Here is a 23,569-nt window from a genome sequence, read left to right on the forward strand (position 1 = left end):
TCACTGCATGAGGGGTTAGCAGTGGGCAATGCCTTCTCACTACTTTCTGATAGCAGTGCACACATAGTGGGGAAATCCACTGTTCTAGTGGACAGGCTGATCAGACATATCCTCCTTCCTTATGAGTGGTCCCTCAATCTGGTAGTAACAGAACAGATTTTCAGCTGCTGGGGCTATCTGTGCTATGACCTACAGTATTTGTTCTCCCTGCCAACACCAAATGCAGTAGGTACTTCACCCTAATCCCCCAAGAGAAGAGTCCCTGTGGGATGCTCTAATCCACACTTAAGTTCCAGTCTCCTTTATGCTTATTTGCCTTCTCCTCCTATCCCAAAGTTTTTGAAGAAAGCAATTTGAAGGCTACAGTGATCCTCATTGCTCCCTTCTGGCCTAGACAGATTTGGTTTCCTTTCCTCTAGTCTCGTATGATTCACCCTCCATGGGTGCTGGACTCTGCTCCAGATTTTCTCTCTCTCCCAGACACTGAGGCTCTCAAGCTGACCACATGGTTTCTCCAGTTCTGATGATGGTTAGACAGTTCAGGCTTTCATCCCAAGTTGTACACATTCTGCCATCTTCACAGAAGGTTTCAACCAGGAAGATTTACAAAAGCAAATGGAAAAGATTTTCAGTTTGTGCTTCCAGTAGGAATATAGACCCATTTTTAGCTCCTCTTCTGGCTATCTTAGACTTTTTGGCCTCACTTTTTCACAGTGGCTGTAGTTACTTTTCTATCAGAGTCCATTACACAGTGATCTCCAGTTTTCAGATTATAGACAACCAATCACCCATTGCTTCCTTGACATTATCTAAGACCTTCTTGAGAGGCACCTTCCTGCTCTGACCTCCCCTTAGAGATCTTGTTCCTCCTTGGGATATTACCATTTTTCTGCAGGCTTTGATGAGACCTCCTTTTGAACCTGCATTCACAGTTAATTTGAAATACCTTTCCTGGCAGTTACTTCTGCATGAAGAATATTGGAACTTCATGCCCTTTCTTGTAAAGCTCATTATTGGGTCTTCCACAAGGACAGATTGACTTTGAGGACAAACCCATCCTTTCTCCCTAAAGTGGCTTATGCTTCATCAGTCAACCAGTCTGTCAACCTTCCTGTATTCCTTCCCCATTTCACCAATAAAGAGGAATGCATGCTACATCTTCTGGACATGCATCATCAACTCAGGTTTTACCTATATCATACTAAGAATGTCAGAAAGACTAACTAGTTGTTGGTGTCATTATCCTCAGCAAAATTGGACAAAGGAGGGTCTAAGGTAACTCTTTCTCTTTGGCTAACGGAATGTATTTTCTGTGTCTAGAAGGAGAAAGGTTTGTATTTACCTGGGTCTGCTAAGGCTCGCTCTTCTAGGTCAGTTGCTACTTTGACTGCCTTTTTCTTCAAAGTACCGATTGATATTTGTGCAGCAGCTACTTCATCAAATATCCTTATCTTCATATTTATTTATTTATTTTATTTATTTATTGACTGGGAAAGTCCATTGTGTCAAAAAACATTTTTAGCGGAGGCCCAGGGAGAAAAGCTCCAATAATAACTCACTCAAAGTTACTATAAAAATCAACTATACAAAATTATTATACAACAGGATAAGATTTGCAGTAGTAAGATACAGTACAAAGATGAATAACATTTCTTAGCGATTAGTGATATACAGAGTACAATGCTATTATGCAGTCTGAAATAAATGACAGCAGAACTCGTACAGTATTTAAATGGACACTTGTGGTTGTGGACATCCAGTATAAACAGTCATGATAAACAGTTTATTATCAAGGAAATTTAGGCTTTTTGTTAGATATAAGTTTTTTAAGGAAGAAATAGTGATTAACCTTCCTTGTTTGAATTAAAAAGTCAAAGTTTAGTTGGTTTACCAATATTTCACTTGATTTAGAAAAGGGGTATTCTAATCAATAGAATGTCGGTGTTTATTTACAGTGGTTTGTAGTTCTGAACACAAGGACAGATATGATTATTAAGAAAGTGACTTTGAAGGTTGTTATAGAATCAAGTTGTGTGATGGAAGGGAGTAGAGCATTCCATAGCTTTACTATGGAGTGGGAGTATAAACTTTGTCAAGCTCTCTTATTGGGTTTATATATGGTTAGAAGCTGTTTATTAGTAGTGAAAATTTCAGATTGGGATGTAGGGTTAAAAAATAGAATGGAGTGATGGTAGTTTTGTGGGTTGTATATTAGTTTATGAGCAACAGTTAATTGAATATATTGAAGGTAGTGAGGGAATTTCAGCCATTGCAGTTCATTGATGGCAAGACAGTGGTGAGTGCGGTTTTGTAGTCCCGAGGCAAATTTTGCACTTTTATAATAGCATGACTGGAGTTTATTGCTTAAGGATGCGTGAAGGTTGGTATAGATATGGGAACCATAGAGGAGTGAAGGAATTAGTAGGGTATTTGCCAGTTTTATTTTTGTGGGTTTATCCATGTAGAGTATGTCTATGTAGTTTACCTAGTTTTGAATGTGTTTTTTGTTTTTGATTGTATTAAAAATATGTTGTTCGAATGATAGTAAATTTTGATGTCCTGTGGAGGTGGTTTGAATGAGAATATTAGTAGTTTGGATTTTTTTGGGATTTAATAGTAGTTGAGCTTGTTAAGCCATATTTCTCTGGTTGAGAAGGTGTTTTGCATTATTTTGAGGAGATGTGGGAAGGTGTTGGCAGAGGATATGATGATAGAATCGTCAGCTTACAGAATGAGAGAACTATGTAGTGAGACTGTTTGGACATTATTTATAAATATGTTAAAAAGTAAAAGTCCAAGAATGGAGTCCTGGGGACTCCTACCTTATTAGGCAGATAACCAGACTGATTATTTTGCCATCTGACAGATTGTTGTCTGTTGCTCAGGTAGCTAGTGCACCAGGTAGTGGTATGTTCAGAACATCCTAATGTTACTAATTGGAGTAGTGTGGTATGTAATATAGTGTCAAAAGCTTTGGTAGGTATAATAAAACTACTGATATTAGCAGACTAGAGTCCAGAGCTTTGTTCACAATAGCAGTGAAAAAAAGTAAGGCTGTAATTATACTATTTGCAGCGTGAAAACCATGTTGGGTATGGGCTAAAAGATTATTGTCTGAAATGTGTTTTAATAGTTGGGTATGTATACACTTTTCTAATACTTTAAATAATGGTGAGAGAATGGCAATGGGTTGATAGTTGGTTAAATTATTAGTATTTCCACCCTTTTGCAGTGGGGTTATGATGGATTTCTTCTGTGTGTGTGTATCTATCTATCTATCTCTATATATATATATATATATATATATATATATATATATATATATATATATATATATATATATATATATATATTTATTAAAAATCTTAAGGCTGATTTGTACAACTGAGTTACCATTAGTGTTGTATGCATGTACGCAAGTATATGTTTATCTGTTGAGTTCCACCTAGTAATTTAGTATGTTTTTCATTTCAGTTTTGGGGGACCTCAGTTCGACTCTGGAAAATATGTGCAGAAAAAAGACTTTTGTCCTGGAACACCTAATTGTCGACCTCAAATGTTTCAGCCATGGCATGGTGCAGCACATCTTTCTCCTGGGATACAGGTAATGAAACTACATGTATTAAGAAGCAGCAGACAGAAACTTTTGACTTTTTTCTGTTGTCCCGTTACTTGTTTCCCAGTTTGTGCCATGTTTTTTGATCTGAGAACCAACATTTTATAAAATGAAGTAGCTAGTTCATTAGTAGATATTTTGTTTGCCTGTGTAACACAGTTTAATAATTGGTGGGAAGTCACGATTATATGTTAGTAGTAGGCAGTCACTCACTACAGTTTATTTTGGCTTTACACCTTATAGTTCCTAGAAAAACAGGTTAATGGCCAGCATCCTGGAGTGTCTTATGACACTCACAGGATTAGATGAGTAGGTCATTTAAAAGGACAGAATGTGGAAGAGTTTGAAAACACATCTATGTTCTTCATTAAATCACTGTTGCAGTAACAATAACTATATGGGACTTATCCTGCCAAGGATATCAGACATTTGGGCAGTCTGCATATCTTTTGGGCTCCTTCCTTGCATACTGTACGTGATTATGTGCTGGTATAACAGGGACGCACAGATGTGCCAAAAGTTAGAACTTAATTGCCATTTCATAGGATAATAGGATCATAGTAAGTTACTAGGCTATTGGCCCTGAGGCCCTTATAAGCCTAGCCAAGAGTTTAGCCCATGTTTACACAAGTCAGCACTCAAAGCCCCTGTCCAGCAGGGACACAGGTGGAATCCCAGGGGTGTATTTTCAGTTTCCCATCCAGTTATCCAGGTTACGCTTGAAATGGGAAAATGAGGTACTCCACATAATGTGGCGAGGGAGTCTATTCCACAGATGGGGGAGTGTCTGGGACACAAATCTATCCTGCCAACAAGTCCTATTGATGTCACAGATCATATTAAGGTCACACGTGCAGGTTACTGGAGTGAGGCTTGACTTGCGGATTTGCAACAGTCCCATCAAGGCGGGCTCTGAGATTGCTTTGTATGCCAGACAGAAGTCACCTCTGAGGACTCTGTATGAAACTGAGTAGAGGGACAGGGCTTTTAGCCTATCTGTGTAGGGTAGATGTTTGAGGCCCTGGATTCTTTTGGTGAGGAATCTCTGTGGTCTCTCCAGCTGCTGCATGTGCATTGCAAGGTATATGCTGAAGGGGGCTTTGTACTCAATAATTGGCCTTATAAGGGAAAAATACAGGGATATTATGACCTCCTTGTCCCTGGATGAGATGCCCTTACTTATGAGGTGGGCAATGTAGAAAGCTTTCCATACAACGGAAGCAACTTGGTGGTCAAAAGTCAAGTTGCTATCAACCTGGGTGCCCAAATCCCTCATGACTGACTGCATGCTTTGGACATTGTTATGAATGTGATAATATGTGGGGACATCACTCTCCCCAAAGGGGATGATGATGCATTTTTTGGCATTCAGCTTGAGGCCATATTTCTTGCACCAGTCATGTCTTTGGGTGAGGTCCACATCATTTGGGGAATTGCCCACGCCCAGCTTGCAGTCATCTGCAAACTTGGTTAGCCATAGTACACTGGTTTTGGCCTGCAGCTCAGAGAAGTATATCCCAAATAACAGAAGCCCCAAGACCAAACCATGGGGTATGCCGCTCATTACTGGTCTACTGCTTGAGGTGGCTTCCCCTATTTTGATTAAGTGGGTTCTATCTGTGAGCCAGTTTGCTACCAATCTGATAACATATGGATTGATGCCTAGTTGAGAGAGTTTATCTATTATGTCCGATTGAGGAATAGTATCGAAGGCTTTGGCCAGTTCAGGGTAGGCGGTGTGCACTGTCTTCTCCTCGTCCATGGCTTTGGTGACTGTCCCAAAGAAGTCAAGCAGATTTAGCAGACATGACCTCCCCTTGACAAAGCCAAATTGTAGGTGGTCGACTGTTTGGAGGTTGCCAATGTCCTTGTTAATGAGGTCCATGATCCTTTTCATGGCCTTGCAGATCAGACTAGTTAGGCAGATGTGTCTATAATTTCCCAGATTAGTGGACACTCCCTCTTTGTGTAAAGGGATGACAGTGGCTGTCCTCCACTTGGCTGGGACAAAGCTGGTACGCAGGCTTTGGTTGAATAGGGTGCCTTATGGTGCTGTAAGTTCATGTAGGATGCAGCCTGGGATGTTATCAGGTCCCATGGAGGCTGTATTTTTTGCCTTTCAGAGGGCTATGACAACCTGTTCCCTAGAGATAAGGGGAGGGGGGCAGGTACTGGGGATGTCCTAATTTACAGATGGGGGTGACAAAGGGGTGAAGTTTTCGATGAATCTGTCAGCCAGTAGGTTGGCTATATGTACAGTATTTGCGTATGTGGTGCCCTTGACCACTAGTTCTGAACAGATCTGGGTGTTTCCTTTAAGACTGCCGACATATGTGTAGAAGGCCTTATGATTGTCTCTAGTAGATTTGGCCAATTTGGACTTGAAGTTGGCCTTAGAGGATTTTACTAGTACTCTTATTTGCTTGTTCAGGCTAAGGAGAGATTGCTTCCAGTTGGGCAACTGCTCCTTCTTGGTCCCGGACAGCAATTTTCTCCTTTTGTTATATAGTTTATTTATTGCAGATGTCCACCAGACAGGTTTACTCTTCCTTGCGGAGGATGATTTTGTCCTGTCAGGTATTCTTGATTCCATGCAACTAAATAAGTGCTCATATAGTGCTTTGATGTAGATTTGGACATTGGTGCCAGTTCCAACAGGGGGAGAGGGGGCTGTGAAGCTGTTAATACCATCCCTCAGGAGGTTGTAATCAGCTTTGGAGAAGTTTTTTGTTTGACCCTAGCTAAAGGGGGAGTCAAGGGAGATGCTGACTCCGAAGGTGACCACTTTATGGTTGGATCATACCAGGGAGGATGATACTGTAGGGGTGCTGCAGTGGTTACTCATGTTGGTTAATAGTAAGTCCAAGATATTATCACCTCTTGTGGAGGTATTGACTAGCTGTTCCAAGGTGTTTGCATTGATAAAATTGAGGAATCTCTGGGCATTTGCATTTTGGCATTAGTAGTTTTTCCAGTCTATGGTTGGGTAGTTAAAGTCTCCCAGGATCAGGGTAAAGGGTTGAAGCTTGATAGATTCAAAGAGGTCCAGATAGATGGAGTGGGTATCTTGAGTCAAATTTGGGGGCCTGTAGCTAGCTATGATTTGAATAAGGGTCTTGTCCACGGTTAACTGCACCTGGAGTGTCTCCTGTGCGTCATACTGTTTGACCAGCCTGGAAGTGTGTGTATCTTTAATATATATTGAAACTCCACCTCCTTTGGCTTTGCTGTCCACAGTTTGGGGTCTGAATGTATGATAGGATGAGTAACCAGGTAAGGCTGGGGTGCTCTCCGCAGCTTTGATCCAGGTTTCTGTGACTGCATAAATGTCAGCATCTTCCAGGGTTAAGAATGCTTGCAGTGAGTGCATTTTCATGTTTAGACACTTAGTGTTTAGCAGCATGACCTTTAATTTGCATTTTGTTAAAATTTTTATGTTGGTTTTATTGACATCAGGACTTTTCCTAAAATAGGCACTATGGGGGAGGCAAGGGCCTTTGCCGGAAGCCTGAAGCCTAAGTAAGACAGATGCAGGCCATCTCTAGCAAAGCATCGTGGTCTGTTGATCATACCTTCTCAGGGTGTCAGGTGCTGGATCCCCCTGGAATGACACCAGAAACTAAGCCAATTGTTAAAGTCAATCATTTTCTGTTTGTAATGACGCATCAGTCTAGGTGACGGTAGAATGCTGCTTAAGGCTAGGGGCATACCTGCCTGGGACACATATTCACGAGCTCAATCATGTCTCTCTTCATATAGTCCAGGGAAGTACGTCTCAAGTCGTTCACCCCAACATGGACTGTGACAGTTTTGGGCATGTTGGGGTGAACCTTTCTTTTTGTGAGTCAAAATTTTATGTAAAAATTCTTAATATCTATCAGAAATGGCAAATGTTCCTGTGATAGACAAATCTCCTATAAAGACATTCATAATTCTTGTGCATTTTGCCTTATAGAACAGTGTTAAGTTAGGTACATTCAGATCTATCTTTCTCTCCTAAGCTCCAAAGACTAGTTAAATCATTGAAAATATTTCCTGTAAACTAGCACTTCAGACATTTAACATGTATGATCATGGCATTGCTCCCCCTTTTGGTGGACCTCAGCAGAAAAAAGAAAAATAAACTAAAGAGGTTTCTGAAGATTCTCAAACTTCTTCCTCTTTTCTGTGGTCTGCGACTGATGACTCTGCTAAGGCACCTTCATAAGGTTTGCGAGGGTAATTCTTCTGAGGCACATTCACAGCCCTTAGACCTTCATTGTAGCTCTCCTGGTCACTCTGGCCTGACTTTGTTGGCGGCCACTAAGGCCTGGCATTATCGCATGTCACTTCAGACCTTAAGTCAGGCAGAACTCATTGAGAAGGGAGAACCATGTTTTATACTGTCTGAGAGCAAAAGTACTGGTGAGGGCGAACATCGATAGGTTTATTATTGAGGTCCAGCCTATGCATTCGTATTTTAAAACCATAGGACTTGAGACTCATAAGAAGCTCGCACAAAAAAGCTAAGCATTCGTCTTCTCCTTGCACCCCTTCAGTGAAGAAAGGTACCCAGGAGGATCGGTACAATTTTGCAAAGAGCTTATTCAAAGATATCTAGTTTCTCCAGACTTTTCTTCTGGATTTTATCCCTGTTAAAAGAAAGAGAACCCCCATCTCCCTCTGAGGAATAGGTTCTCTGAATTTGATACTGAGGGTTTGGACCAAGCCTCCCAGTTATCTTCCCCTTCTTCTTATGAGTGAGAATGAAAGGACACCCTTTCCTCAAATTCTCCAAATGGGAAAATCTTTTTCAGAAATACAATGAAAGAATTCTTCAAGTGGGAAGATAAGGAAGTATCAGAATCTCAATAAATAACAACAACATTACAAGACACTCTGTATGGATTCCCTGAAGCCAGATGCTATTCCTCTTGTTTAAGGAGTTATAAAGGATAACTTTGCATGTTAAGTTGTCTATCTCGCCTTCATTCTTGCTGTTTGGGATTAGAGCCGATCCTGGGCTCCGGCTCGGCCATCTTCAATAGCTCGAGAGCTGTTTACTGGCTTGAGGCTACCCCTTATCTCATGATGCCTAGCGACAGCTACCCAGATCTCGTTTGCTGCTTCAGCTGCGAGGTGTGTCGTTTTCTGGCTCAGGCTTGTATATTTTCAATTTTTTTTGTAAAAATATTCTCTTAGACCCTTTAAACTAATAGATATTTTACTTTTCTTAGCTTTATTCTGTACGTGTTGTTGAGTACTTCTTTCTTCTTAGTTTCCCTTTTATTTAGAACTCATTTAAGTTAGAGAGTTCTCCCCTCTCCCTAGGATAGCTGTTTAACTTAGAGGCTCTCCTTTCCTTTTTTGCTATCTTTAAAAGAGGTTATATATATATTTATAGGTGTACTTGTTTAGAGTAGTACTTATTTGTCTGTCTGTGTTTCCCTTGTGGTACTTAGTTTTTTTTGTAGTTGGGTCATGTCTAAGGAAGCTAAAGTATCTGGCTTTAAAAAGTGTGACTCATGCTGTCAGAAAATGTCTCTGACAGATGGGCACACTAGTTGCGTTTATTGTTTGGGAGCTGTTCACCTGCAGGACTCTTGTTCTATTTACCATGCCTTTAGTCCAAGAGTCCTGCAGGAGCGTAAGAACAAATTGATCCTTAGGGGTCTGTTGAAACCTCAGGATTCACCGGCAAAGAGTTCCCAGCCAGTGAAATCCCCAAAATCCACTAAACTGTCTGCTCCACCTTCGGAGCCGACTCCTGTACAGGATTTACTGCGTATGTCGTTTCCGGCTGGCACCGACAAGGCAACCCCTCCATTGGCTCCATCGGATGTTTCAGAGCCATCTCGGACCCATAAGAGGCTGAGGTCCCCTGCATTAGAGTCAGTTCATTCAGCTCCTCGGTCTCCATTATTACAAAGTGAACGTAGCCACCATTCTTCACACTCCTCTCGATCCTCTAGGCTGTCAAATCATGATGTGGAGAGAGTAATAAGTAGGTTGCTTAAATCACATGCACTAGTAAAATTATTGTCTAGCCCTCGTCAACAGGTATTGGCTCCATCCACATCTTTTTCTGTTCCTCCTCCGACTCCATTGAGTTCGGAGCCGGAGTTTGTTGGGGTTCGAGTAGTGGAACCGTCGGCTCCGATCACCATCTCTCCTTCAGCTCCGACTTCGGCTCCGATTACCTCAATAGTTCCTTCAATCAAGGAATCTGGATGCCAGGGCTCCCTCGTCAGTAATGAGGGGGCAAGTGGCATCAGAACATTGTCCGACCCCGTTCTCCCTCTCGGATCATTGGCACAGGTGAGCTTGGCTCCAACATTGGCCTAAGAGCCATCCCTCTTGATGCAGACAAGATTCCTATTTCTTCGGAACCGGAGCTTTCTCTGCCTCGAGGCAGGGACGTCTTTGAGGTCATGCGGAGTGTGCTGTCCCCCGAGACAGCTTCACTACCAGCTCCATCGGCTCCGTCCCCCGTAGTGTCTGTGCCAACCTCTGCTCCTCCTCCAGACTCCAAGCGTAGGGAACCTATGCCCCAGGACACCCCATTGGGTGTTTCTTCTTCTTCTGAGGCCTCCCCTGATCACTCAGAGGAGCCCCCTCGGAAGAAGAAGTGCAAGAGGAAGCACATTGACTCCCCCCGAGTCTGTCACTTCTGATACAGACTTAGATGAATTGGAAGGGTACCCAAGATCCCCATCTGAAGATGTTTCCTTTTCGGACAACCTTGAAATGCTTAGGCAGAGGGGGAACTGGACTCCCCTAGCCCCTACCGAGGATGAGTCTGTATTCCTGGATGCTTTTGGTCCCCGACCTTCCACCTCCTGGGTTTCTCCTCCTTTCGACCCACTTATGTCTGTAGTGGCTCAAAAGGCTTGGTCAGCTCTGGACACAGTGGAACTAACTCAGAGGAGACCTAATAAATTTATTACAGCCCCCCCCAGGATAAGCAATTCCTTTCTAAAGGTGTGCTCATTGATGCCATGGTGGTAGCAGCAGCCACCAAGAAAGAGTTAGCAGAGATCTCTTCATCTGTTCATCTCCCTGACAAGGAGTCTAGGACGATGGACAGGTATGGAAAGCAAATGTTTGCTTCAGTGACCTTCTCCATGAGGTCCCTGAACTATTTATGTCATTTTACTCGCCTTCAAAGGGATCTCCTTAAAGAGCTTGGAGATACCCTTCAAGATCCTACAGCTGAGGGGAGTACAAGCCAAAGTAGCTTCCCAGCTAGCGACTCTTAATTTTGTAGTTAACTCCTCCATGAGGCTCATTTGCTATGCAACTGATGGAGCGAGTAGAGCTGCGGGCACGGGTGTGGCCCTCAGGAGGCATGCTTGGATGCGGCTCTGTCACTTTACAGAACCCTTTCGAGCGTCCTTCACCAATTACCCCTTTGATGGCTCCTTTCTCTTTGGGCCACAGGTGAAAGACACATTGACTAGGTGTGAGCAAGAAGACAAGACTCTCTCTGTCGTGGGAGTCCATTTTTCCACTCCCTCTAGACCTTACCCCAAGGGTCAGAAGAGTGGGAAGATGTGGTTCCGCAAATCTCAGGGAGCCTTCCCTTAACACATGGTGATTTTACCTCTAGAGGCAGAGGAGAAAACAACAATAATAGATGCCGTCCTTGTGGCAGAGGGGGTCCACAGAACCAGGGCAACAGAGAATCCTTCTCTGACGAGCCCTTCCAGCATCCCTGAAGGGTTGCCCGGCTGCTCACCTCTGGAGGCAGTCAGGGGAAGACTTTCGCTGTACCCAAAAGCCTGGCAAATTTTAACAAGAGACAGATGGGTACTATCCATTATATCCGGAGGTTACAAAATTCCCGTCCATCAAACACCCTTGCAGTCAAAAAAGGCCCTTCCAGATGTTCCACCCAATCTGAAGGAGCAAGCAGTAATAAAAGTTTCAAAACTGCTAGAAAAAAGAGCCGTTCAGGAAGTCCCTGCAGACCAGCACAGGTCCAGAACTTACTCAAGATTCTTTTTGGTACCAAAAAAGACAGGGGGGGACTGGAGACCGATTTTGAATCTCAGCAGACTAAACAAATCTGTACAAAGAACAAAGTTTTGGATGGTCATGCTACAGTCCATTCTACCCTTCCTGGGTCAGGACAATTGGATGTGCTCGATAGATCTTCAGGATGCTTACTACCACATCAAGAAGGACAAATGCTCCAGGAGATTTCTTCGCTTTCGGGTGGGGGCCAGTCATTACCAGTTCAGAGCTCTGCCCTTTGGTCTCACCACAGCCCCCAGGGTGTTCACCAAATGTATGGCAGTGGTCACGGCTCACCTGAGATGTCAAGGATTCCAGGTATTTCCATATCTAGACGACTGGCTCCTCACTGCTACCACCAGGCATCAACTGTTACAAGCGCGGGATTATACAATCACATCTTGCACCCAGCTAGGTATTACAACAAATTTCGAAAAATCTGTCTTGTTGCCCTGTCAGTCTATCACTTACATAGAAGCAGAATTAAACACAAGGGAAATGTTTGCAAGGTTATCACTGGAAAGAGTGTCCACAATTCGTCAACAAGTGCAAATCCTAATGCAGAGCAAAAGGATCCAAGTCAGATATGTCCATCAAACTCTGAGCTCCATGGCAACTGCCATTCTTCTACTTCCATTAGCGCGTTTCCACATGAGAATTCTTCAGTGGCTTCTTTTCACACAGTGGTCTTTCCAGGAGCTACCCATGTCTCACATGATCCTGATTATGGAGGCATGCAAAAGGCACCTTTCTTGGTGGATGGTCTCCCCACTAGTGACTCAGGGCAGACCTTTCATACAGCCCCCTCCGGTAGCCACAGTGACTACAGACGCCTCCCTGATAGGGTGGGGGGTCATTATATGGGCAGGACAGTCCAAGGCACTTGGCAACCTCACGAGTACCATCTGCATATATATGTCCTAGAAATGAGAGCCGTGCTCCTAGCGTTGCAAGCCCTTCAAGACTCTCTTTCTTCCGGGACCATTGCAATTCAAAAAGACAACATGTCACTGGTGTGGTACATCAACAAGCAGGGCAGAACCAGATCCTACCCTCTGTGTCGAGAAGCACACAGACTGTGGCAGTGGGCGATTTCCTCCCAATGTTTTCTGATTGCGACATACATCCCTGGGAGATCCAACGTCATAGCGGACAGGCTCAGCAGAGCTATCCTCATGCCTCACGAGTGGTCTCTGAATCAGGAAGTTGCGGATCTTATTTTCCACAAATGGGGACAGCCTTGCTGTGATCTTTTTGCCACCCCTTTCAACAGCAAATGCAGCAACTACTTATCCCTTCTTCCGCTTCCAGGTCACATACCCAGAGACGCTCTAGTCCACGATTGGCCTTAGGGACTTCTTTATGCCTTTCCTCCATTTCCCCTGATACCGAAACTCATACAGAATGCAAAATCGTTGGGTTGCAAAATGATCCTCATTGCCCCCTACTGGCCTTGACGGATATGGTTCCCGTTCCTGCACCCCTACCTTCTCGATCAGCCCTGGACTCTGGACCCGATTCCAGATCGCCTGATTCATCAGTCAGGCGGGTTGCATCAATCCCTCCAAACTCTCCAGCTCACAGCTTGGTTGCTCCACTTCCAGCCTTAGCCAGACTTACCAGCATTTCCCCAGCAGTCCGTGAGATTATTGTTTCCTCACATAAGTCTACAATGAGAAAAACTTATGCTAGCAAATGGAAATGTTTTTCTTATTGGGCATAGTCTAGGAATGTGGATCCCTTCTCAGCCCCAGTCCACGAAATTCTTGAATTTCTAGCACAACTTTTTCACTCTGGGGCCGCTTCCACTACAATTAGGGTACAATTAACAGCCATTTCTAATTTTCATATCAGTTTGCCAAATTCTAACATCATGTCTCATAAGCTCTGTAAAGCTTTTTTGAGAGGAACATCTCTTCTTAGACCTCCAGTGAGAGATCCCACTCTTCTTTGGGACCTTAATTTAGTCCTAACTTCTTTAATTCTGCCTCCTTTTGAACCGGCAGCATCCTGCTCCATCAAGATTCTGTCTTGGAAGACACTCTTTCTGGTTGCTATCACTTCAGCTAGGCATGTCTCAGAACTTCAAGCACTATGTGTTCGTCCTCCTTACCTGGTGTTTCACAAGGACAGAGTTTCTCTGAGGACTAATCCTTCATTTCTTCCTAAAGTCTGCTCAGAAAATAATTTAAATCAATCTATAGATCTCCCTGTGTTCTTCCCCAATCATAGCAACAAGGCAGAGTACAAGCTTTACCAACTGGACGTTCACAGACAATTGCATTTTACCTACATAGAACTAAAGAAATAAGAAAGTCAGACCAATTATTCCTTTCTTATGCCTTAAACAAACAAGGTCTCCCAGTTTCCAAGGTGACCTTATCCAGATGGTTGTCCCACACTATTATATTTATTTACCAGTTACGGAATAAAGAGTTACCAACTAAACCGAAAAGGTCATTCAACTAGGGCATTAGCCACCTCCGTAGCTTTTCAGTCTAGGTTGCCCATGGATTCCATCTGTGCAGCTGCCACGTGGGAAACCCTCATACCTTTATTTATCATTACAAGGTGGATATGGTCTCCCGGAGCAGAACTGACTTTGGTTCCACTGTTCTGAAGAGTCTGTTCCACTGAGCCACCCAGGATGTTAGGTGTTAGGAATGCTGTCCCAAACAGCAAGAATGAAGGCGAGATAGACAACTTAACATTAAGAAGTTATGTACCTACCATAACGTTCCATGTTAGTTGTCTTCATCTCGCCTTCTTTCTTGCATCCCTCCCTCCATCCCCCCATCCTAGTTGATCAAGAGGAGTCCTTTTTCATTAGCTGGGTATTCTTTTGTTATTCTTCTGGCTAGGTCTTCCTAACCTATTCTAGATATTAAGATACATGGAACAACCAGTTTTTTGATAACTGGTTTCTCTCATGTTATGTCTGGATTAGCTATTTCAAACAAGATCTGGGTAGCTGTCGCTAGGCATCATGGGATAAGGGGTAGCCTTGAGCCAGTAAACAGCTCTCGAGCTATTGATGATGGCCGAGTCAGAGCCGAGGATCGGCTCCGATCCCAAACAGCAAGAAAGAAGGCGAGATGAAGACAACTAACATGGAACATTATGGTAGGTACATAACTTCTTATTCAGCATCTTTCTCCCCAGAGTCCTAACCCTCTGCCTCCTAAAAACCTGATAGATTCTACAATTCCTTTGTAAAAACCCTGTTGTGAACCGTGCTGTAATGTCTTTGGATGGAGACAGAAACTTCAAGGCCTTATCCTGAGCCAGTCTTGTCCCAAATGATAAGGACATTTTTTTGTCTCTGACAGATCTCTACAGATAATTTATGCATCTTCAGCTTTGGCATTTAGGGCAATTAATTGCCACGCACACACACCCAAACATTTCTTATTCTTTTTTGCCAGTAAGCAGCAATATTTATATAGCCTTCCTAACTCAGAGGCTAAAGCAAATTTACTCGACATGTTAAATTTTGCTTCCCAAGTCACTAAGCATTCTATTAAGTATACTTACGAGGCAGTGAATTTTGTGTCTAGGACTGCTGTGACCGGGAACTGTAATGCACAAAAATGCCTTGGTGAGATTACAAAATGTTTCTGATGATGAAAAGGCTCCGCTTTTAAATGCCTCATTTTTACAAAAATCTTTTTGAAAACTCAGCTGTGGTTCTTTTAAAGTTGAAAAAATAGGAAGTTGATGAAAGAATTCAAACAATTCTTTTTGTCCCCTATTCCCAAATACCAAACGACTTCCCTTTTTTCTTCTTCTTCTGGACCATTCTTTTGAAAGCTTTTTAAATCTACCCAGCAAAAGGTTGATAAACAGCTGTGTAAATAAAATTTACAGGTGACACAAAAAGGAAGAGAGAGGAGAGAGATCTGAAAGACCACCTTTCAAAAATAAAAAAAAAATGACTGTGCTTGGGATTCAAACCAGTTGTTTTACATTAAGAAGGTTTGTGGTCTGCACTGTTGTGGCAGGACAGGTAGCGTACATCCTTCTAAGTTGGGAACTGCTGATTGAAGGCTCAGTGTCTGTTATTCTAAAAGTGTATTAATTCTGGGTAAGCACTTGGGCTTCAGGCCAGTTATTTTACATTAAGAAGGTTTGTGGTCTACACTGTTGTAGGAGGAGAGGCTAGATTCTGCCCTTCTGAGCCTGGAATTTCTGGTTAAAGTCTTATTGCGCATGCTTACTTGAACGGTTTCTTTCTGAAATCGATACACCTTGTTTGCTGTAGCATAGACTAGATTAAGGCTGGCCGGATCTAGCTTTGTTTGTATAACTTGTGCACTGATCCAGGCCATCTTTTTTGGAGAAGGTTTCTCTATACCCTAGTGGCAGGACTGTGCAGTTAGAACTTGTCTGATTGAAGACTGCTGGAACAGGGCTCAGTTTTAAGCTTTTTAATTGGTTAATTGGGTAAAGTGTTGTTTTTATTGTATCTGCTCTATTTTCTGAAAAAAAAAAAAATATATATATATATATATACACACACTTGTTTCCTGCCTTTCTGAACTAGTATAGTCCAGTTTTCAGGTTACTTACTTGGATAGAAGGAAGTTTCTCTGTTCACCTGTGAGAGAGGGGAGCTTTGAGCAGCCTATCTGCCCCTGGAGGAGTGGTTTCAGCCCAGAAGTTAGTAGTTTATCAGCCATTTTGGGCTAATTTCTATCTCTTTCACTTCCCTGCTACAAAAACTGCATTTGTGTGGTTTTGTGCACTGGGCAGTGCCATTTAGCTAGATTTAAACTATTCTCGGCTCCACGAAGTGTACTCTTCAATTTTTCCCTTGGAACTAGACAAACCTTCAACTTTAGCACTCAAACCATTCATTTCACAGTCAAGCACTTGCTTAAAACTCATAGCAAGCACTAATTAACCCTAGCACTAGACCCCCCCCTATACTGTCCAGAAGGACAAGGCTCTCAATTCGTCCCCACCAGCCAATCAGAAAAACAGCTTACTCTACCTATTAAGGCATGTCCAAAGGGCAGTTTCCAGTGTACTCTCCAGTCCAACTGGTGAATCTGGGCATTTTGAGGCAATGTTACAACTGCCTCATGTACACAGACAACCCTTTCCTGGAACTGACATTCAAGAGGAGAAGGGTAATACTTGCAACACACCACCAGTCTCACATAGACCTAATAAACCAACACCGGCAAATAACACACATGAATACATGAAAACATACTCGGAGGCTCTAAATAAAAATCTGCAAAAGCAACAGAAACCTCCAAAGCATTCATCCAAGCAACCTCCACACCCCATCACCAACCATGAAACACATACTTCACATAACCAGTGTGCCACACAATCACAGCCCATAATGCAAAATAACATACCCAACACACTAGTAATAGGTGACTCTATAGTCAGGCACACTGATGTCCCACTAACTAGGCTGGACAAGGAGAACGTTACAGTTAGCTGCCTGTTGGGTGCCAGGATCTGCCACATAACACAAGCACTCAGGTCACTCCAGAACAAGTACAAATACAACTCTGTCATTGTCCATGTTGGTGTGAATGACCTGAGACGTACCTCCCTGGACTACATGAAGAGAGACATGGAAGAGCTCTCTGATCATGTAGCCCAGGCCGGTATGACCCTGACCCTGAGTAGCATCCTGCCCTCAACAAGAATGATGCCACAGTATAAAGAAAAAATGATCAATTTCAACAATTGGCTAAGTTTCTGGTGTCATTCAAAGGGGATCCAGTATCTGTCTGCCTGGGATGACATGCTCGACAAGCCACTTTGCTTCACAAGAGATGGCTTGCACCTGTCACCCTTAGGCTTTCGAATACTGGCCAAGGCTCTTGCCGCCCCCATAGTGTCTTTTTTAGGCAAGGCTCAAAAGACAAACCGACCACCATAAATAGCACAAGTAACCAAAAACTGAGGGTAATGCTACTCAACGCCAGAAGTCTAAACCTTAAAATGCACCACTCGAGGCACTCCTCAGTATGGAGAACATCGACATCTGTGCAGTAACAGAAACCTGGTTTAAGGCTCCTGAGAGCACCCCAGTACTACTAGGCTATAACTCATACCATACCTTTCGGCCACAGAACCAGGACCGAAACACAAAAGCCGGGGGTGTATCCATATTCATCAAGGATACCCACACCTCCAGGTTAGTGGCACAGTACAATGCATCAGAGATCATCTATGTGCAACTAACAATGGGCAAAGCTGCAATCCAGATTGTAGCTTGCTACAGATCACCTACCATGGTCCAGGACCCCCATTCCGCATTTCTGGAGACACTGGGAAATATGAAGGTCCTACCAAACACTTTAATACTTGGTGATTTCAATTACCCAAACATAAAGTGGGAGAACTACTCAAGTACAAACTCCCTTGCCCAACGCTTCCTAGAATTTATAAACTCGAATGCCCTGTATCAACTGGTCAACACCCCCACCAGAGGGAACATATTGGACCTGGTCATCACCAACATGGGCAACCAGTGTTCCACACCCGAGGTCAACCCCTCGCTGGTTAGATCAGACCATAGACTTATCACTCTGGATATCAACATTCTGCCCTCACCCCCAATCAAGGAAACCACCATGAAAAACTTTTCAAAAGCAAACTTCACGTTACTTAAGACCGAGGTGGAAAGGTTCATAGCCCCCATGCTAAAGGACAATGCTGTCCAAGCTGCTGAAACCTTTACAAAGGCACTCTATGAGCATCTGCAGGAATGCATGGATCATGCTATCACAAGTAAAACCAACACTCACTCCTCCAAGAAAAGGAAAACAGTCTGGTGGACCCCTGCCATAAACAAACTATACAACAGAAGGAGGAAACTAGAACAGAAAAGAGTAAAATCCCAAGAAGGAAAGACATCCCTGATCAGTATCAGCAAGAAACTACGATCCTTCATAAAATCATCCAAGGCTAGTTTCAAAAGAAAAATTGCCAGTGACTCCAAAGATAACCACAAAGCGTTCTTTAGCTATGTCAAGAACTGGCAGACAGGTTTAGTGCAAATTTCACCCCCCTCTCACCCTCTAAAGGGCCTATAATGACACCAGAAGAATGTAGGGCCCCATCAATCACTGACACAGGTTAAAGCAGCCCTAGCCAAAGCCCAAAACACAGCTTCAATGGGACCGGACGGTGTCCCAGGCTGTGTCTTACAAGAGCTCCAAAATGAACTAACCCCTCAACTAAACACACTGTTCAAACTCAGTCTCTCTACAGCCTACGTACCCACAGAGTGGCACACAGTAACAGTTATCCCACTCCACAACGGACCCTGGGAGCTATTGCCCTGACTAGCCTGGTCTGCAAGGCTATGGAATGCATCATCATGGAACTCGTTAACAGAGACATTGGGAACCTCCAAACCTTGGACCCTACCCAGTTTGGCTTTGTTAAGGGCAGATCATGCCTCCTAAACCTGGTGGACTTCTTTGAGATGGTTACCAAGGCATTAGATGAGGGAAAGTAGGTCCACACAGCCTACCTAGACCTCGCAAAGGCTTTCAACACCATTCCCCATTCTAGTATTATAGACAAGCTCACCAGCTTGAACATAAACCCCTACGTCACAAGATGGGTTGCCAACTGGCTCATGGATAGAACCCACATGGTGAGAGTTGCAGGCTCTACGTCCGACTCTAAACCGGTTACAAGTGGCATCCCCCAGGGCTAAGTCCTAGGACCCCTCCTGTTTGGTATATACTTCTCAGAGGTACAGGCAAGCATAGGAGGACTATGGCTGATCAAGATCACAGACGACTGCAAACTAGGGGCCATAATTGATTCTCCAGCTGATACAGACACCCTCCAGATGGGTCTCACTGAGATGGATACCTGGTGTCAAAATCATGGCCTCAAGCTAAATGCCAAAAAGTGCATAGTCATCCCCTTTGGAAAAAACAAAGTACCCGTGAACTACCACATAGGTGGTAGTCCCCTAAATACAGAAAATGTAATAAGGGATATGGGGACCCAAGTAGTTAGTAATCTCTCCTTTGATAATCATATTGCCAAGGTGGTTAGAAAATCCTTCGGTGTGGCCCACCTAATCACAAAAGGGTTCGCATCTAGAACAAAAGAGGTTATTGTGCCTCTCTACTCATCACTCATTAGACCCATCATAGAATACAACGCCCCATTTGGGATGTACCTTACAAGACACCTGCAACAGCTGGAAAGGCCACAAAAGTACCTCACCAAGAGGATTACTGGCCTCAAACAGATGCCCTATGCAGCCCGACTCAAGAAACTCCAGCTGTACTCGGTTGCATACCGCTTACTCAGAGGTGATCTCTGCCTGACATACAAGGCCATGTCCTACCCAGAATTGATGGACATGCTCCACCTAAAAAAAACAAATCCTGGAGAGCCACATGCTCTAGAGATATAAACCTCACCACAATGATAAATAGAACATGCTGGATGGACAGATTCCTGTCCCAGAGACTCCCCATGCTTTGGAACAGGATTCCAATATACATCAGGCAGAGCCCCTCACTAACACTCTTCAAGAGAAACCTTGACAAGTGGATGGGAAACAGAAAATTTACCCCGGGGATCACTGCAGTGGCTATGCTGGACAGTGGTGCAGGGAACTAATGGCTCTGCTGGACAGAAGCACAGGGAACTAATCTAAGGGGGTGGCGAAAGCCAACACATTCTGGCTAGGCTTATAAATGCCCTTGGACAGATAGCCTAGTACTTACCTATGAACCTAAGAAATCTCTTGATTGAGTAAAAAAAAAAACTCTAAATCCAAGTTCTCCTTCTCCCTTCCCCTGCTCCAAAGTAGTCCATTTCCACAGACACTTCAAACTTTGCTTGGGGATCAGTTTCAGGAAGAATAAAAGTGCAAGGTGTTTGGCACACAAAGGACAGTCTTGCACACATAAATATAAAAGAGATGCTTGCTTTAATTAAGGCACTCAACACTCTGAATCATCTTTGGTCCACTAGACCTCCTCAGGTTTTTACATACAGTATCATGTGGTTGTACTTCTGCGGTGGTGCAGTGGTAGTGTTGTTGCATCACAGCAAGAGGTTCTCCCATTTGATTCTCGGCTGGAGTGTAGGGAGTGCCTTCTGTGTGGAGTCTGCATGTCCTCCCCGTGGTTGGGTAGGTGTTCGAAAGATATGCGTAAATGGGCGTGCCTTCGTTGAAGGTTGAACGTTGAGCTGGCACCTCGGCGTTCGTGAAAATCTACTGCCAATCATTAGCGGACCGGAGTTCTGCTGTGGCGACCCCTAACTGGGAAAAGCCAAAAGACAACAACAACCCTAATCATGTGGTTAAAAAGCAAGCAAGAGGGAACCAGGTCTTATCTCCTTTGCAGACCAGCCATGTCAGTGTGGGATATAACTTTACAGTACAATCTGACTCTACAGATATCCTACACCCTGTCAGAGCAAAACTGTGTGATAGACAAGCTAAGCTGAGCAAAGACCGACCCTCACAAAAGGAAACTGCATCAGGGGGTCTTCCAAGATTTGATCCATTTGTGGAGGTTCCTCAAGTAGACCTCTTTGCTTCCTCTCTGAACAATCAGCTGGCAAATTTCTACTCCAAGACTCCATGCAAAAATGGCTGGAAGTTAGATGCTTTTCCTTTCCTTGGACAGAAATGTTCCTGTATGCTTTTCCAGCCTCTCAACTAATATCCATGGTAATTTTGAATATTCAGAACGAATCCCAAGGTTTTGACTCCCTTCTAACCCAGGCAACATTGGTTCCCTCTTCTGTTTGAAATGGCCAGGAGCAATTACCACAAGCTTCCTCACAGAATGAATCTACTCACACAAAAACAGGATTGTTTGATACACCACGACCCCAATCAACTTCAACTGACTGCCTGGATGATAAGGTCTTAATTCCCTTTAGGCACCTGTTTACTGAGAATGTGTAGCAGCTACTAATGCAGGCAAGAAAGCACGCTACTGGAAAATCATATAGTAGCTAATGGAAAAGGTTTTGTAGTTGGTGCCAGCACCTATTCAGCGCTAGTTGTTCTCTGGTTCTGCATTATTTGTGTGAATTACTATACTATGGCCTTTCTTATTCTTCTATCATGGTTCATTTTTCAGCCATTTCAGTATGCTTGCCTATTGATCCTCCTCTTTCAATGCAGTCTCATGTAAAACATTTTTGAAAGAGGTTTTGCATAAAAGGCCTGAGAGAAAACTGATGGCCCCTCCTTGTGAGTTTAATTTTGCATTAGGGAAGCTAACACATGCTCCATTTGAACCTGCTAACCTGGCTGACTTGAGGTTCTTAACATGAGAAACAGTTTTACATATTGCTTTGACCTCTCCAAATAGGGTTTCTGAGTTGCAAACTCTTATGGTGTCAACCCTCTCTTATTTTCCATAGGAACAGGGTTTAGTTGAGAATTAATCCTTCTTTTATGCCGAAGTGGAGTTCAAGTTTACTTTAAGCCAAACTATTCATCTCCCCATTTTCTTTCCTTAACCTAAAAATAAAGGAGAAAGGATACTTCATATCTTGGATGCTTACAGACAACTCAAGTACTATCTTGTTAGAGCTAAATCTTTCAGATCCTCCGATCAGTTGTTCATTTGTTGTGATGGTAAGAAGAAGAGACAACCTGTGACAAAACAGACTATATACAAATGGTTGTTATATTCACCATAACAAAACTATTCCAGACAGGGTCAAGGCCCTTTCTGCCAGGGCCTTGGCTTCATTTATTGCTGTTTTGGAAAGGGCTGGATCTACAAGTATTCTAGAAGCTGGTATTTGGTCCTCTGTACATACCTTTAAAAGGCATTATAAGCTTGATTCCTTCTCTAGATCCAAATCAAGCTTTGTTAGGACAATTCTCCAGGGTCTTCTGGACTCTTCTCCTTCCACCTCCCAAATGTAATTAGCTAAGGTAATTTATTGATATAGCTAAGGCTACTGCAGCAGTGATCAGTATGATGAACATAGTACAGTTGTGTGAGTAAAACTTACCATAACAGTAGATGTTCGAATGATCACTGCTGCAGTAGCCTCTCTCTCCCTCCATCCCCCATGTTTTTTGGTGTGTTTATTTATATTGGGGAGTATAGATTTATTTTTTGTTGTTTGTCGCATTGTCCCTTCAGGGCTCAACTTCCCTGTTTCTACAGGTAGGAAAGCTCTGAATGGCTTTTGAAGCTAGCTGACTGTTATATCCTTGGCAGGATATAACTTATATAAACTTAAGCTACTGTAGCAGTGATCATTCGAACATCTACTGTCATTGTAAGTTTTACTTTCACAACCGTACATTCCAACTCAGATTCAGAACACTATATATAAAATGTTGTACTAAAAGGAAAAAGAACTATAGCAGTTAATAAAATAGCAAGCAAAATAGGCATTTAAACTTTGAAGTATGTTTATTAGTCCGTTGCTTTTGTGCATATAGCTGTATTAACTGGAGTTGTTATTAGGAGACATGCTTGGCTGACTTTAGAAAAATTGCCCCAAAATTTGAAAGCCCAGTTACTGTGTGTTTCTGTTGAAGGTGATTTGATATTTGATAATCCTTTTGCTGAATTACTTATCTTGCAGGAAAATTATAAGATTTATAAGTTGTAACATAAAAATTTAATTCTAACAGTTCCCGATTTTTAGAGGGACTGTTCTAACTTGTAAAAAAAAAAAAAAACTTCTCTTCTTCAGTCTCGACCAGCAAGCATATCTTTCTGCATTTAAGAATGAGAATTAAGTATAGATTATAAAATGGTTGCATACTTTTGTTTTGTCTTTACTGATCTCTGGCAGTGATTAGAGACAAATGCAATTATGTATTTCTTTCTGCAGTTGTAATATATGCACATTCCTTGAATGTCATGCAATGACAACCATGTACTTGTATGCACTTACTATTACAGAAGATTATTTAATGATAAACATGTTTACATTTATGCTTACTTTTTGATGGCACAATTT

The 23,569-nt window shown here is 42.9% G+C and overlaps 1 protein-coding gene across 2 annotated transcripts in view; it reads left to right on the forward strand.

The window, feature by feature from the left end:
• IQCH (IQ motif containing H) overlaps positions 1 to 23,569 on the forward strand; it is a 4,045,691-nt gene that overhangs the window by 317,636 nt on the left and 3,704,486 nt on the right. For both annotated transcript variants that reach the window (XM_044077880.1, XM_044077881.1), the window contains exon 4: positions 3,475 to 3,604. In XM_044077880.1, the coding sequence (XP_043933815.1) occupies positions 3,475 to 3,604 (130 nt within the window). The remainder of the gene's footprint in view (positions 1 to 3,474; positions 3,605 to 23,569) is intronic.

Source organism: Protopterus annectens, chromosome 7.part0 (assembly GCF_019279795.1).
Source record: "Protopterus annectens isolate FY-2018-M chromosome 7.part0, PAN1.0, whole genome shotgun sequence".
NCBI classification, from domain to species: Eukaryota; Metazoa; Chordata; order Ceratodontiformes; family Protopteridae; genus Protopterus; species Protopterus annectens.